Source organism: Chiloscyllium punctatum, chromosome 32 (genome assembly GCF_047496795.1).
Source record: "Chiloscyllium punctatum isolate Juve2018m chromosome 32, sChiPun1.3, whole genome shotgun sequence".
Taxonomy (NCBI): Eukaryota; Metazoa; Chordata; class Chondrichthyes; order Orectolobiformes; family Hemiscylliidae; genus Chiloscyllium; species Chiloscyllium punctatum.
In genome coordinates, this window is record NC_092770.1 from 9,313,186 (window position 1) to 9,330,165 (window position 16,980).

At 41.8% G+C, this 16,980-nt stretch overlaps 1 protein-coding gene across 1 annotated transcript; it reads left to right on the plus strand.

Annotated features, from left to right (window-relative positions):
• The first annotated feature begins 14,879 nt into the window (after positions 1–14,879).
• On the plus strand, positions 14,880–16,571 carry myf6 (myogenic factor 6). Its single transcript, XM_072551605.1, has 3 exons — positions 14,880–15,510; positions 15,605–15,701; positions 16,102–16,571. The coding sequence occupies exons 1-3, from the start codon at positions 14,986–14,988 to the stop codon at positions 16,215–16,217; spliced, it is 738 nt and encodes a 245-aa protein (XP_072407706.1). The 5' UTR covers positions 14,880–14,985; the 3' UTR covers positions 16,218–16,571.
• The last annotated feature ends 409 nt before the right edge of the window (positions 16,572–16,980 follow it).

The following is a 16,980-nucleotide window of genomic DNA, read 5'->3' on the forward strand; positions in this document are numbered from 1 at the left end:
CTTATGCTCCAGATCCAAGGTTATCTCATGTAAGAAAAGTTGAAAGATAATTTCCATTGTACATCCTTTCATATCCTTGGATACATCTAATCTAGTCCTAGCATCTTATCAATTTAGATATCGATAGCTTATCCAATATTTCTTCCTTATTATTTTAAACCTTTCTGTAGACTGAGTTTCCGTTTTTATCATCATGGCTGCTGAAACATCTGCCTCAAAGATAAAAACAAATGCAAGGTATTTATTTACCACATCAGGCATACCTCTTCTCTCCGTATGTAAATCCTCTTTGTGATCTCCAATGCATTTATCAAATACTTTGGGATTTCCCATTATTTTATCAGCCAGTCTTTTTTTGATAATCTGTCTTTGTATGCCTTATTTACTTTTTCACTTCCCTACTGAACTTTCTTTGTTCTTAATTGTATTTACTACCTGACACCTGTCATAAGCACATATCTACTGCCTTAACTTAATTTAGAACATAGAACATAGAAGAATACAGCGCAGTACAGTCCCTTCGGCCCTCGATGTTGCGCCGATCAAAGCCCACCTAATCTACACTAACCCACTATCCTCCATATACCTATCCAATGCCCGCTTAAATACCCATAAAGAGGGAGAGTCCACCACTGCTACTGGCAGGGCATTCCATGAACTTACAACTTGCTGAGTGAAGAACCTACCCCTAACATCAGTCCTATATCTACCCCCCCTTAATTTAAAGCTATGCCCCCTTGTAATAGCTGACTCCATACGTGGAAAAAGGTTCTCACTGTCAACCCTATCTAACCCCCGAATCATCTTGTACACCTCTATCAAGTCACCCCTAAACCTTCTTTTCTCCAATGAAAACAACCCCAAGTGCCTCAGCCTTTCCTCATAGGATCTTCCTACCATACCAGGCAACATCCTGGTAAACTTCTTCTGCACCCGTTCCAGTGCCTCCACATCCTTCCTATAGTATGGCGACCAAAACTGCACACAATATTCCAGATGCGGCCGCACCAGAGTCTTATACAACTGCAGCATGACCTCAGGACTCCGGAACTCAATTCCTCTACCAATAAAAGTCAGTACGCCATATGCCTTCTTCACTGCACTATTTACCTGGGTGGCAACTTTCAGAGATCTGTGTACATGGACACCAAGATCCCTCTGCTCTTCCACACGACCAAGTATCCAACCATTAGCCCAGTACCCCATCTTTTTGTTACTCTTACCAAAGTGAATCACCTCACACTTAGCTACATTGAACTCCATTTGCCACCTTTCTGCCCAGCTCTGCAGCTTCTCTATATCCCGCTGTAACCTGCTACATCCTTCCTCACTGTCTACAACTCCTCCGACTTTCGTATCATCCGCAAACTTGCTCACCCAGCCTTCTAACCCTTCCTCCAGGTCATTTATAAAAATGACAAACAGCAATGGTCCCAAAACAGATCCTTGCGGAACACCGCTAGTGACGGCACTCCAAGATGAACCTTTGCCATCAACTACTACCCTCTGTCTTCTTCCAGCCAGCCAATTCCTAATCCAAACCTCCAACTCACCCTCAATGCCATATCTCTGTATTTTCTGCAGTAGCCTACCATGGGGGACCTTATCAAACGCCTTACTAAAATCCATATATACCACATCTACCGCTTTCCCCTCATCTACCTCCTTAGTCACCTTCTCAAAGAATTCAATAAGGTTTGTGAGGCATGACCTGCCCTTCACAAAACCATGCTGACTATCCTTGATCACATTATTCTTATCCAGATGTGCATAAATCCTATCCCTTACAATTCTCTCTAAGACTTTGCCCACAACAGAAGTGAGACTCACTGGCCTATAGTTACTAGGATTATCCCTACTCCCCTTCTTGAACAAGGGAACCACGTTTGCTAGCCTCCAGTCCTCTGGCACTACTCCTGTAGACATAGAGGACACAAAAATCAAGGCCAATGGCTCTGCAATCTCTTCCCTTGCTTCCCAGAGAATCCTAGGATAAATGCCATCAGGCCCAGGGGACTTATCTATTTTCACCCTTGCCAGAATTTCCAACACCTCTTCTCTACATATCTCAAAGCCATCCATTCTACTTATTCGTGCCTCAGTATTCATATCGACAACAATGTCCTGTTCCTGAGTGAATACTGACGAAAAGTATTCATTTAGTGCCTCCCCAATCTCTTCAGCCTCCACACGCAACTTCCCATTGCTATCCTTGATTGGACCTATTCCTACCCTAGTCATTCTTTTATTCCTAACATACCTATAGAAAGCCTTAGGGTTTTCCCTAATCCTACCAACCAAGGACCTTTCATGTCCCCTCCTTGCTGCTCTTAGCTCTCTCTTCAGGTCCTTCCGGGCTACCTTATAACTCTCAATCGCCCCTATTGAACCTTCACTCCTCATCTTTACAAAGGCCGCCCTCTTCCATTTAACAAGGGATTCCAATTCCTTATTCAACCACAGCTCCCTCACATGACCCTTTCCTCCCTGCCTGATAGGTACGTACCTATCAAGGACACTCAATAGTTGCTCCTTGAACAAGTTCCACATATCAATTACGCTCTTGCCTTGGAATCTACTTTTCCAATCCACACATCCTAAGTCATGCCTCACCGCATCATAATTTCCCTGCCCCCAGCTATAACTCTTGCCATGTAGTACACACTTATCCCTCTCCATCACTAGAGTAAAAATCACCGAATTGTGGTCACTGTCCCCAAAGTGCTCACCTACCTCTAAATCTAACACCTGGCCTGGTTCGTTACCCAGAACCAAATCCAGTATGGCCTCACCTCTTGTTGGCTTATCTACATATTGTGTCAGGAAACTCTCCTGCACACATTGGTCAAACACTGACCCATCTAACGAACTTGAGCTATAGCTTTCCCAATCAATATCAGGAAAGTTAAAGTCCCCCATAACAACCACCCTATTACTGTCACTCTTCTCCTGAATCATCTTCGCAATCCTTTCTTCAACGATTCTAGGACTATTAGGAGGCCTGTAAAAGACTCCTAACAGGGTGACCTCACCTCTCCTATTCCTAACCTCGACCCACGGTGGCACAGTGGTTAGCACTGCTGCCTCACAGCGCCAGAGACCCGGGTTCAATTCCCGCCTCAGGCGACTGACTGTGTGGAGTTTGCACGTTCTCCCCGTGTCTGCGTGGGTTTCCTCCGGGTGCTCCGGTTTCCTCCCACAGTCCAAAGATGTGCAGGTCAGGTGAATTGGCCATGCTAAATTGCCTGTAGTGTTAGGTAAGGGGTAGATGTAGGGGTATGGGTGGGTTGTGCTTCGGCGGGGCAGTGTGGACTTGTTGGGCTGAAGGGCCTGTTTCCACACTGTAAGTAATCTAATCAAACTACCTCAGATGGCAAATCTTCATCCATCTTCCTTTCCACCGCTGTAATACTATCTTTGACAAGCAAAGCCACACCCCCCCCTCTTTTACCCCCACCTCTGACCCTACTAAAACATTTAAACCCTGGAACCTGCAACAGCCAATCCTGTCCCTGATCTAGCCATGTCTCCGTAATAACTGTCTCTTTTGTCATCCAGGTAGTTCTAAAATTGTTTTTTCTTCCTTTCCCTTTTGAGGGAATGAACCTTAACTGTACACAAATCATCTCTCCATTGAAGTTAGTCCAATGTCCATTGATTTTCCTGTCAATCTTTCTTACTAGTTCACTCATCCCAGCTCCATTCATATCCCATATCTGTCAGCTGACTATTCTAACTCCAGATTAACCAATATCATTTTCCAATGTCAATGTAAACCTTATAATACAATGATCACTGTCGACCAAAAATTTCTCCACTGTCACTTGGCCACCTCATTCCCAAAAATCAGGTCTAGCAGTACCTCCTTTTTTGTTGGACTGGACATATACCGTTATAAGAAATTTCTCACCCTTAACACTATCATTATCCTAATGTTCAGATAGGCAATTAAAGTTCCTGATTATAACTACTTCACGATGTTTAGACCTCTGTGTAACTTACTTGCAAGATTGTTCCTCTGCATTAATTGGTGGTGCACAGGTAACACCAATCAATGCAGTCATGCAATGTAACCCATCTTCTTCCTTAGCTCTAGTCAAATCAATTATGTCCTTGAATGCACTGTAACATTCAATTTCTCCAGTGAGTCAATGCTCTCCTTAACCAAAATAGGCACCTCTCCAACTTGTTTCCCTTTGCTATTTTCTCTGAACTTTTGGAAACCAGAAATATCTAACAGCCAGTCTTATTCCTCCTTGAGCAAGGTCTCTGTTATTGCCACAACATCATAAGCCAACATGATAATTTGTGCCTGTATCTCCCAGCAGTATTAACTATTCATAATGCTGATTTAGACTTCTTTCTCCCTTAGGCCTAGTTCATTTATTCATTTACTATTTAGTGTTCGGGTGCTAGTTGCATGTCCCAATATTCTGTGCACCTTGGTATTCGTTTCTGTTTCCCACATGCCCGAACCTCCAATAGCACTAGCAAAATGCTCCGCAAGGAATTTAGTCTTGGTTATGCTCAGATGAAAAACATTTGCCTTGTAAAGGTCATTTGCCCTTCAGCCAGTCCCAGGGTCCAAGAAATAAAAGCCCTCACTCTTGTATCTTCTTTCCAGCTACTTGTGTAATCTGTTTTTCTTACAATTTATGTACTCACTTACATGTGGCACTGGAGTAATGTAGAGATTACTATTTTAAAAGTTGTATTTGCTACTTTTTTATCCAGCTCCCTAAAATTCCAATTGCAAGGTCACATTAATCACCTCCCAAACCGTTTTTGTTAGTATTAGTGTGGACCAATGCCTTAAGCTGTTCACCCTCCACCAGAAGAATGTCCTGTGACATTCTTGACTCTAGAATCAGGGAGATGATACACCATCATTAAATCATATTGGCATTTGCAAAAATGCCTTCCCATTTCCCTAACTAAAGAATTCTGTATTGCCAATCCCCTGACCTTTCACTCTTCCTCTTTCCCTTCTGTACACCTAGACTACCCACCTTGCTACAGGTGTGGCTCTTTCTGCACTTCTCTGAGGAGCCATCACCTTAACTAATATAAAAAAGAGATAAATTGTTAGCGAGCAGGACGTCTGTGGACTCCTGCACTATATGCCTGTTTCTCTTGGACTGCCTGATGGGCAATTATTCCTGAACTGTCTGTTTGCTTCTAATTGCTGTGTGACCACCTCTCTGAACATGCTATTGATGTGGTTGGTTCCCTGACATGAGTACCTCAGTGACTCTTGCTGCTGCTTAACTGTGAAACAGGGGGCTCAATCTTGTTCAATCCATGGCATTTCCTACACGCAGGTTCTTCCAGTCATAGTTATCTACAACTTCTTAAATCCAACAGGATAGGCAATCCACTTGATTGAGTTGCCCTGCTATACTTTAACTTACATTTTTTGTTACTTATTGTGACTTTAGTTACTTTAAGTTATTCTAACTTTACTCTTGTAAGATTAAATAAAAACTGATGATTTTTAGAAAGTAGAAATTCTTCCCCTTACCCACAAATCAGCTCCCTCTCCTGTGCATGCAAGTTATTACTTTATGCTGGGATGAAAATTTACATGTTTCAAACGTAGAGGAACTAAGACACTGTCCCTAACAGCAGCTGTTCAACAACAAGGAACTCATTGTTGTCCTGCAATGTTACTCTTGGACCATTTCCTCCTCTCCTGGCACTCTTTTATCTGCTATTTCACCACTGTTCCTGGTCTTTACATGTTGGTGATTGGCCTTATAGAGGACACTGACTGCCTTGCTGTCTTTCATGAGCACCACTCTGTTTATGGCCAACAGTGCAGGAAGGTCTTGGGTACATGGATTGTAAGTAACCAGGCTGAAGAAACTGCTTTTTTTTTTAATTTATAGGATGTGGGCTTCATTGGCTGGTCAGAATTTATTGCCTTTGAGAAGATGGTGGTAAGCTGTCTTGTTGAACAACTGCAGTCGATGTGCACATCATGGGTAAGGCTCACTCCTGGATCTCCTGCTTTTTTTACCCATCAGCACTGCCCACCAGACTGTATATGGGTGACAGGCTTTGTTTGATATAGGAGACTACTAAACAGAGATTTTACAATTATCCCATAGTTTGTTTTTAAAACAACCTAATTCGCAAACAAGCCTTTCAACTTTAAAGTTATTGAATCAAATGAATTCAAATTTGCCAACTTCTGCAATGATATTTGAACTGGCATCTTTGGAATTATTTGTCCAGATCTCTCCATGACTGGTTGAGTATGTTATGATTTTCATAGAGACTAGTAAATTTTAAAAATAACTTCAAACTTAAAGGCACCTCACAGCTGTCAAAATACAATGCACCCAGCATTGCTAACTTGGAATCTCCAACTTTATTGCAACTCAGAGTTTGGGAACTTCTGGACTAGGCATTATCTTTGTGGACAACTTTATTCTTTAACTTACAGAACATCACCCCCCTCCCCCATTTCATTTTAACACAACCATAAAAATATACTTCACAGGTAAACATGACACTGTCATTTAAGTAGATATTTAAGTCTCCCAACACAAGACAAAAGTTATTCTTAGCTCCTGAGCATTTAATTCTGGATTTTTTTTTTCTTTTGCAGCTGTTAGGATCTTGGCAGACACCAGTGACATCTTGTTTTTGTTTGAAAATCTGAAAACCTAGGTTTTTACTGAAACATTGAAGGGACAAGTTACACAGTTAAAAATCAAATTAATTTTATTGAATAAAAATCAAAGGACACGAATAATAATAATTGTACTCTATCTGAAAACAGGAACTCTGTCTTAAGACAGGAAAATTACAATAAATAGCGTTAATTCTCTAAACCAACCTCTTAACTCAAATTTCCGTCTACAACCATTTGACCGGCAAACCCCAAAACACAAATCAGCTACTTCTCAAATATTTGTAGCATAACCGTTTTCTCTGCATACAGTTTCAAAAGGTTTGCCAAAGAGTTGAGATTTCTTGGGCTTTCTGCATTCACTCAGCAAGGTTTTCCCATCAAATCTCCTCCAAAAATCCTATGGTTGTAAACACAAGTATTAGTCATTGTGCAGCTAACCCAGGTCTTTCAGAACTCTCCTGTTTAATATTCTTTAACTCTGCAGTCTTCCATATAAGCTCTCTCACTGACTAGCTTAGCTATCTCTAGAAAGTCAGTCCCTGTTGTGAGTCCTTCAGATAATAAGAGTTTTAAACTCCTTTATCTGACATACAAAATTTCAACTGAGTTGTGCTGGAAAGAGATGTTCTCTGTTTTGCAGCTAGATTGTCCATTATATCCCTAAACTGCTTGAACTGAATTTATTGTCACATGTACCGAGGCACAGTGAAAAGCTTTGCCTTGCGAGCAATACAGGCAGATCACAGAGTTAAGTAGCATGGACAAGCAAATAATAGGTAAACAGCAGCAAAGACAAAAACACAGGCACAGGCGAATGTTAAGTGTTTGAGAGTCCATTCTGTATTCTAACAACAATAGGTAGAAGCTGTTTCAAAACTGCTGGTGCATGAGTTCAGGCTTCTGTACATTCTTCCTGATGGTAGAGGTGGTAGAAAAACACTGCCAGGGTGAGATGGAGCTTTAAGAATGCTGGCGGCCTTTCCTTGACAGCAGGCCGGGTAGATGGAAACGAGAGATGGGAGGTTGGCCTTTGTGACTGTCCAGGCCGAGTTCACCACTCTTTGTAACCGCCTCCGATCTTGAATGGCACGGTTGTCATAACAGGTAGTGATACACCCAGACAGAATGGTTTCAATGGCGTGCCTATGAAAGTTGGCAAGAGTATTCGCTGTCATGCCAAATTTCCTCAACTGCCTGAGGAAGAAGAGACGTTGTTGTCAGAAATCAGAACCACACCTAACAAATCACACTTTTAATTAATGTGTGATTGAATCTTTGTCTTGTTTATCTCAGGTCATGTTCAATTACTGGAAACCAGCTTTTTTTTTGCAAGAATTCTTCTCGCAGAGAAACCTACCTCTTTAAGGGATCATCATTCCAATACAAAGTATAATTTTCCCGTGAATTCATAGCCTGGTATCTTCGATCCCCAAGGCTGTCTTTTATGGAAAGTGTATAACTGGAAACCCTCCCTCTAGTACAGGCGAAGTGAATCTTCCAACCTTGTTTTAACACCTTATAAATTTGGTCTTTTCAATCCAAGCATGAGCTTCCACCACATTTCAGAATAATGAAACATGGAGATTTTCAGCCTCTAGCTGCTCTTTATCCTTCAGGTCTTTTACTCTTAAGATCATAAGAAACAGAAGCAGAAGTAGGCCATTATCCCCATTGTACCTGCATTGCAATTTAATAAAATTATAACTGATTTAATTGTAGCCTCAATTACACTTGCCTGCATATCTCCAGTAACCCTTGACCTTTGTCAATCAAAAGCCAGTCTAGCTCAGCATTCAATATATGCAAAGGCATAGCTTCTACTGCCCTCTGTGGAAAATAATTTCAAAAGCCAAAAACGTTAGCAGAATACCCTACCTACTATTCAGTAATATTTTAGGAAATCGAGTAGCACAATATTTGCAACGGCTCCCTATACCCTTCACAATGACAAAATGAATCATGTGGATCTTACATGCAGGTAGAAATGGTGATTATCTAAACTTGCGAGCCTTAATTTTTTTTCAGATTGCAGTTTAAAGTATAACTGTTCACAACCCAAGATCTTCAAAAGTTTTCTGTGACTTTGGATATTAACATTTAATCCATTGCTAACGAACGGGCGTCAGCTATTGTTTTCAAGCATAGCACCTTTTACCCAGTAACTCAATTGCCCGACCCACCCTTCAATCTTTCACAATACTGCTCAGACTTACTGTCATGCAGAATTCAGTGGAGGTTACATGTCCCTCTTCATTTTATCCCAAATGACACAATTCCAAAGCATGACAATATGATAAAGCTCAAAATTGTAATAAGGAACATATCACTGTGCTATTACACCTGAAACAATATTGACAGAGCAAGTGGGAGATATTGATTCCTCTGGCATTAGGTTCAGTAACATACAACTTTGAAATAATTGCTAAAAGAGTTGAAGAGAAAGCAAAGAGAAATTCCTTTCTGCAGAGGTTTGTGAACAACACTGGAACACATTGCCTGAGCACGTGCTGAAATCACATTTCATTATAACTTTCAAAACACTATTGGACATGAATCTGTTTTTGTTTAACAATCATTCATGTAATGTGGGCAGCATTGGCTAAACCAGCATTTATTGCCTATCCTTAATTGTCCTAGAGAAGGTTGCAAGTTGCCATCTTGCACCACTTTAGTTCTTAGGATGTAGGGAAAACCACAGTGCTGTTAGGAAGGAAGTTCCAAGGTTTTGACCCAGCGTTGGGCAAGGAATAGTCGAATAGTTCCAAGTCAGCATGTCAAGGGGTTTGGAGGGGAACTTGCAGATGATGAAGTTTACATGCAATTGCAACATTTGTTTTCAAAGCAGTAGACGTCACGGATTTAGAATGTGCTGTTGAGAACAAGGCTTAGTGAGTTACTGCTGTTCATATTGTCGATGGTATACTTTGCTGCCACAATGTTTCGGTGGTTGAGGGTCTGCTTATTGAAGATGGTAAATTGGGTGCCAATCAATTGGGCCGGTTTGTCCTGAATTTTGTTGAGCTTATATTGTTGGAGTTGTGCCATCATAAACCTGATTTGTACCTTGGACAGACTTTGGGAAGTCAGGAGGTGAATTACACAGTGGGGAATTACTAACCTTTGACCCACTGTCATAGCCACAGTAGTTGAATAGCTGGTCCAGTTCAGTTTCCGATCAATTGTAACTCTCAGGATGATGTTAGTAGAGGATTCAGTGATGGTAATGTAATTAAATGTCAATGAACTTTGGTTAACTTTTCTCTTGTTGGAAATAGTCTTGGCTAGCACTTGTGTGGTTTAAATATTACTGCTATTTGTCAGCTCGAACCAGAATGTTATGAACAGCTTTAGTATCTGAGCAGTGGCAAAAACTTCTGAACATTGTGCAATGACCAGGGAACGTCTACACTTCTGTCTTTATTATGAAAGGACTGCCATTGATGAAGTAGCTGAAAGTGGTCGGGCCTTGGAATATCAACCTAAGAAACTCCTACAGTGATGTTCTTGGACTGAGATGATTAAACTCCAACGACCACAACACATCTTCCTTATTGCTAGTTATGCTGTCAGCCAATGGCGAGCTTTGCGTGTAGTGGAAAGTTGCCCCATCTGTCATTTTCAGACACATCTCTTGGCAGCAAAACAAAACTGGACAGAATTTCTATTTTTTAGTATCTTCACTTTTGCACTCCTGCACTCCAAACTATATCCCTTTTGGTAATGGAATCTTCAAACTGAATTTTATTTGTATGTTATAAAGTGACCAATCCAACGATTGGTCCTCCAGAATGCAGCCCTTTTTTTGATCATTCCAATATTCCAAATAAACACCAGAAAGATGAGAAATACTTTTCTCATTATTGCTATTCATTCACAAGATGTTGGTGCCGCTGGCTAAATCGGCATTTGTTGCCCAGGCCTAATTGTCCAGAAGGCAGTTAAGAGTCAACGGCATTGCTGTGGGATGGGAGTCACATGGCAGTCAGATCAGACAACAGATATCCTTCCTTATTCCTTCCCTTCCTTATCGAAAAGGGCATTTGTGAACCAGATGAGTTTTTACAACAACTAAGTGATTATGTGGTTGCCATTAGGTTAGCTTTTAATTCCAGATTTTATTGAATTCAAATTTCACCCCCCCACCCCCAATTGGATTCAAATCCATGTTCCCAAAACATTAACCTGGATTTTTGGATTATTAATCCAGAGAGGTTTTAAAATATTTGATTGTGACTTTATTCATCATTACTTTTAGATTTAGATTACTAGCATGAATTGAGATGTCTTAACAGTGAGTCTTTTCTTTACAATTTATGATGGATTATAAAGGCAACTAATGTCATGCTCAATGTCAAGATAGAGTATTTAGCACTCAGTAACAGAGTGTTGGCTACCTGCTAGGTTAACAAAGTGAAAAGCCACAAAACACCAGGTTATACCCCAATAGGTTTATTTGGAAGCACTAGCTTTCACAGCACTGCTCCTTCATCAGGTGGCTGTGGAGTATAAGATTGTAAGGCACTGAATTTATAGAAAACGTTGTGATGCAACTGAAATTACGTATTGAAAAAGACCTGGATTGTTTGTTTAGAATGACCATGTTGGTTTCAGTTTTTCCATATGTAAATCCCAAAATGTTTTTTAAAAATTACATTCTCAAGTGAACATTCTCATGTGTGTGAGAACCTCTCTGGCTATGTCCAGGGCATCTTGAAACCCATTGTACAGGGGATGCCCAGCTTCCGTCGCGATACTACAGATTTCTTACAGAAACTCAGCACCCATGGACCAATCGAACCGGGAACATTCCTCATCACAATGGATGTTTCAGCACTCTACACCAGCATTCCCCACAAAGATGGCATCGTGGCAACAACCTCAGTACTCAACACCAACAACTGCCCATCTCTGAGCACTGTCCTATAACTCATCTGCTTTATCCTTGACCACAATATTTTCACCTTTGACAACCAGTTCTTCATCTAGACACATGGAACAGCCATGGGGAGCAAATTTGCAGCCCAATATGCCAACATTTTCATGCACAGGTTCAAATAAGACTTCTTCTCTACGCAGGTCCTTCAACCAACACTATACACCAGGTACATTGACAACATTTTCAACCTCTGGACTCATGTCACTGAAACAATGACACAATGATATCAACGAGTTTCATCCCACCATCAAACTCACCATGGACTACTCTTTAGTATCTGTCTCATTCTTGGACACATACATCTCCAACAAGGATGGGCACCTCAGCACCTCACTCTACCACAAACCCACGGATAACCTCAGGATGCTACACTTCTCCAGCTTCCACCTGAAACTTATTACAACAGCCATCCCCTACAGACAAGCCCCACGTGTACACAGGATCTCTTCAGAAGAGGAGGAATGTGATGGGCCCTTGGAAGTACTCAAGAATGCCATCATATGAACAGGGTACGATGCTCAACTCATCGACCACCAGTTCTGACATGCCACAGTGAAAAACCATAATGACCTCCTCAGGAAACAGACACAAGCTGCAACCGACAGGGTACCCTTCATTGTCTAGTACTTACCAGGAGCCAAAAAAACTACACCATGTTCTTTGCAGTCCGCAAGACGTTATCAATGAGTACCTTGCCGAAACCTTCCCTACACCTCCACTTCTCATCTTTAAACAACCACCAAACCTCAAACAGATCATTATTCACAGCAAATTGTCCGGCTCTCAGGACAACACCATGCAACCCTGTCACGGCGAACGCTGCAAGATGTGTCAGAGTGTGGACATGGATAGCACCACTACATGTGAGGACACCAAACACCATGTACATGGTTGATACTCATGCGACTCGGCTAACATTGTCTATCTCATACACTACAGGCCAGGATGCCCTGAGGCATGGTACAATGACAAACCAAGCAGAGGCTAGGGCAACAAATGAATGGACACTGCACAACAATTAATACAGGAGTGTTCCTTCCCACTTGAAGAACACTTCAGTGGTCCAGAACATTCAACCTCAGACCTTCGGGTGACCATGCTCCAAGGCAGACTTCAGGACAGGCAACAATGCAAAGGAGCCGAGCAGAGGCTGATAGCCAAGTTCGGTACCTATAGGGAGGGCCTCAACCGGGACCATGGGTTCATGTGACACTACAGGTGACCCTGCTGCACTACACACTCTCTCTCTCTCACACACACACACACACATGCACCTGCTCACAAATTTATACCCCTTAACACTCACACTCATACATACATGCACTTTCTCACAGAGAGTCATACCACCTCCCCCCCCCCCCCCACCCCTACACACACACACACCCGCATGCACAGACAGAGGTATACGTTTGTGGGGTGAATTTGTACTTGCAGAATTACATTTTATTTTTCTCCAAAGACTGCATAAATCCATGAAAGATTCTGTACATCTCTTTTTTTTAGAAATTGAATCAGTCTGCACATTGAGATGCAGACAGCCTCACAAAGGGCATCTCACACCTTCAATGCATTATCTGGGCTGACATGCCATCTATTGCTAAAGTCCACTTGAGAATGAAATTTTTAATTTTTTTTTTGTGATTTACATATGAAAGAACTTAAACCAATATGGTTATTCTAAAAGACAAGAGACTTAACAAACAATCCAGGTATTTTTCAATATAAAATTTCAGTTGCATGTATTGCAATGTAGCAAACTACAGGGCGTTCTGTATTCAAGAGACTTGTTCTGCAATCACAGGCCCAGACAGTAAATCAATTCAGGGTGAAACATGTTACTGGTAATGTGACACATTATTAAATGATATTCGGCACCAATAAGAAAATAGCTGTAAATTTTTGCTATAAAGTCTGTATCTTGTGATCTTACACTCCACATCCACTTGATGAGGGAGCAGCACTCAGAAAGCCAGTGCTTCTAAATAAACCTGTTGGACTATAACCTGGAGTAGTATGAATTTTAACTTTGTACACCCCAGTGTAGGCATCTCCAAATCATGTTAGGTTAATGGCCATCATTCGGAGTTGACCAACTGTCTCACTCAGGTGTTTGTCAGTCCGCACTGTTTTCTCAGTCAAGAAACTGACCACAGTTCCCATCTCTCAGCAAGAAATGTGTATCTGATAACCCTACATCCCAATAAAAGGCCTCTTTTCAGCTTTCACCCGGTCATTTGTGTTTTCTTTGCAAGGTAGGCCTCACTCCTGATGAAGGGCTTTTGCCGAAACGTCGATTCTCCTGCTCCTCGGATGCTGCCTGACCTGCTGTGCTTTTCCAGCACCACACTCTCCACTCAAATCTCTAGCATCTGCAGTGCTCACTTTCGCCGAGGTGAACTACATCGGGGAGTTGTTACAATGACTGATAAAAGATCTGATTCGAGTGTTCCGGAGCAAATTTAATACGTAAGTCGGAAGTTCTGCACTGATATAAATATTGCCCTGGCAACATGTCAAGAAAAGGACGAACGCAAGTTTCGCAATAATTACACATTGTAGCGAAAAGGGGCTATGTGTTGCAATGTAACAAACTACAGGGCGTTCTTGTTTTCAAGAGATTTGTTCTGCAATCACAGGCCCAGATGGTAATTCAATTCAGGGTGAAACATGTCACTGGTAATGTGACACATTATTAAATGATATTCGGCACCAATAAGAAAATAAGACTTTAATATTAATAAGGTTGTGCTAATTCCAGTAGGGTGTTTGAAATCACCACTGCAATTTCACTCATTTCTGGATCTTGGTGAAGAGGTATTTTGACCATGGGTTCTCCCTAGGTTTCTCCCAACTGTTGGGAAGTCGCTTCACGTTTAACAGTGGCGTAACGCGCTTTATCTCCGAACAATATTATACAAACACCGGTTGATATTCAGCATATCAGCAAGGGTATCCTATTTTACTTCAATAACTTAACAATGAAGCCAGGGAAAAAAAAGCCAGTTTTATTCAGAATTGAATGGACTGAGCATTGGAAGGAAAAAAAGTCGACGCAGTTGAGATTCTCTCATGAGGTAGAGAGATCACTTGGTCATCAAAGAATAAACTGAATGTGTGTGTCTCTGTCCTAGGAAACGTTGCGTTTCGAAAATAGAAACGCTGTAATAATGACAGCGGCCAGACAGCTCAGTAAGACAAGTCCTGAGAGTTTGATACATTGCGACAGCTAAATGTTGGATAGAATTTCACCTGCTTCTATATATATGTATGTATGTATATATAGCCCATGGACTTGTCATCCAACTCTTTAAATGCCATCGAAACCCCTCTGCGGCTTTTGATCCACTGTCTCTCAATCTCCCGTACGCATACATAAGTGCAAACCCCACACAAAACTTCACAAGCGAGAATGATGGAGATGTTTGAGACCAACCCTTTTTACTATCATGATCAGCGCTATCTGGTGAGTGAAAGTATGGGCTTTCCGCACTTGGACGGGGCTGAGGTGTCTCCCCTCTACCCGGGAAGCGAGGATGGCCTGTCCCCAGTTGGAGACGCGAGTCAGGCGGAGCCGAGCTGTGACAGTGGCGGAGAGGAACATGTCTACGCTCCGCCCGGCCTGAAGTCGCACTGCCCGGGCCAGTGCCTGATCTGGGCTTGTAAAGCGTGCAAAAGGAAGTCAGCCACCACCGACAGGAGGAAGGCGGCAACTCTCCGGGAGAGGAGGAGGCTCAAGAAAATCAACGAGGCTTTCGAAGCGTTAAAGCGCAGGACGGTGCCAAACCCTAACCAGAGGTTACCAAAAGTGGAGATCCTGCGCAGTGCCATCCACTACATTGAGAAACTCCAGGACCTGCTACATAGCTTTGACCAGCAGGATAAACTGCAGGAGAACGTGGACCCGATCAACGGCTGCAAAAGCTCCCATGCAATGGTAAGCGAGCATCAGACACTGCTGCAACTGTTGGTGTGCACACTGATATCTGAGAGTGTGTCTACTGTCTAACCCGTTCTAAATGTCTTCACAGGTATCCACCCCAGCCTGCTGGGGAACTAACAGCTGTCCTTCCGAATGGGGGAATCTCTCTGATCATTCGAATATTCCAAATAAACTCCACAAAGAGGGTAAATGCATTTCTATCAATCGTTAAATTATCCAGCCACAGAAAGTACATGTTTTCAAAGAGATTGCGGTCAGTCTGCCTCTCCAGTCGGCAGGAAGCTCTCAGTGTCAATAATGAATGAAATGTAACGCTTCGCAGAAGCAGCTTTTTGACGTGAAAAGTTGGTCAAAACGAAATCAAGTGCTCGGGAGAGAGAAAACAAACAATCTGGAGGTTCTTTTCTTAAAACCCGGCGTTGTGTCTTTTCCCAGGCAGTTCGGTTTGTAAAGCGAGTCTGAGCACTGCGTTATTAATGTGGAGGAACATGGGTTAACGAGTCGCGCGAATTAACGGGTAGGAACACAGAAAATTCTGACGATCATCATTAACTTGCTTGGTGTTGCCTGTTTTGTTTTGACCAGGGAATAATTCGGAATCATCAGGCACCAGCAGTCTTCATTATCTGAGCTCGATAGTCGACAGTATTTCGACGGAGGAGGTCACTACGCTCTATACCCAAGACACAAATGCAAAGTAATCTGATTTATTACGCATTGGCTTGAGTTATATAATTGTTATGACGTCGGTTCGCCATAGTTTACTTGCCGACCGAATAACTCCTTTTGCCGTGTTGTACCTACACTTCGATATTGTTTGAAAGTGTCGATTTTTGGATTTAAAGTATCATTCCCTTCAGATGAGGAAAAGGCCAAACATGTTAAACGAATTATTTGACCAAGATTAATTCTAAAATAAAGTTTGAATAACGTAAGTTGTAAATATGTTTGTAAAAAAAAACAATTTGTTCGCATATATCCAGCAATGTTTCGTAATTTTATACAGTAACTTTTTGTTTGTTTTAAGCAATATGGGTTTAGCATTCATTGTACAAACGGAATAAAAAATCTCTATTTGATGTTTTCAATATGTCTGGGAGCCGTGTTGTGCGATCATTTACCAAAAGGTGTAGGACGATGAAGACTCGCCAGCATGGTGATAGTTTTTTACTCTCCGCTATCTATAACCTCCCTCTAATAGCCCAATACAGTAACATTACAAAACGTATTGAATAATGTGAGAATTGCTTCATTTGTTCACAAATGATACAGTTGGATAAATATTCTAGCTCCTGACTTTTAAAAAAGCTATTTTAGTTGTAGGTTAAAGGCGTGTGTGGACTATTTTCTTAAAACTTTCGCTGTTGCAAATTTATTTGTTGAATCGCTACCCCGAGTTAGTAAGCCCTAGTTGTTACCATTTCCAATGCGCCAGTGGTTTCAGGAACCTGAAAGGGAAAAGGG

Coding starts and splice junctions, on each gene's coding strand:
- myf6 (XM_072551605.1), top strand. CDS start 14,986: ATGATGGAGATGTTTGAGACCAACCCTTTTTACTATCATGATCAGCGC. Junction 15,511..15,604: donor GCAAAAGCTCCCATGCAATG/GTAAGCGAGCAT, acceptor ATGTCTTCACAG/GTATCCACCCCAGCCTGCTG. Junction 15,702..16,101: donor AAATAAACTCCACAAAGAGG/GTAAATGCATTT, acceptor TGTTTTGACCAG/GGAATAATTCGGAATCATCA.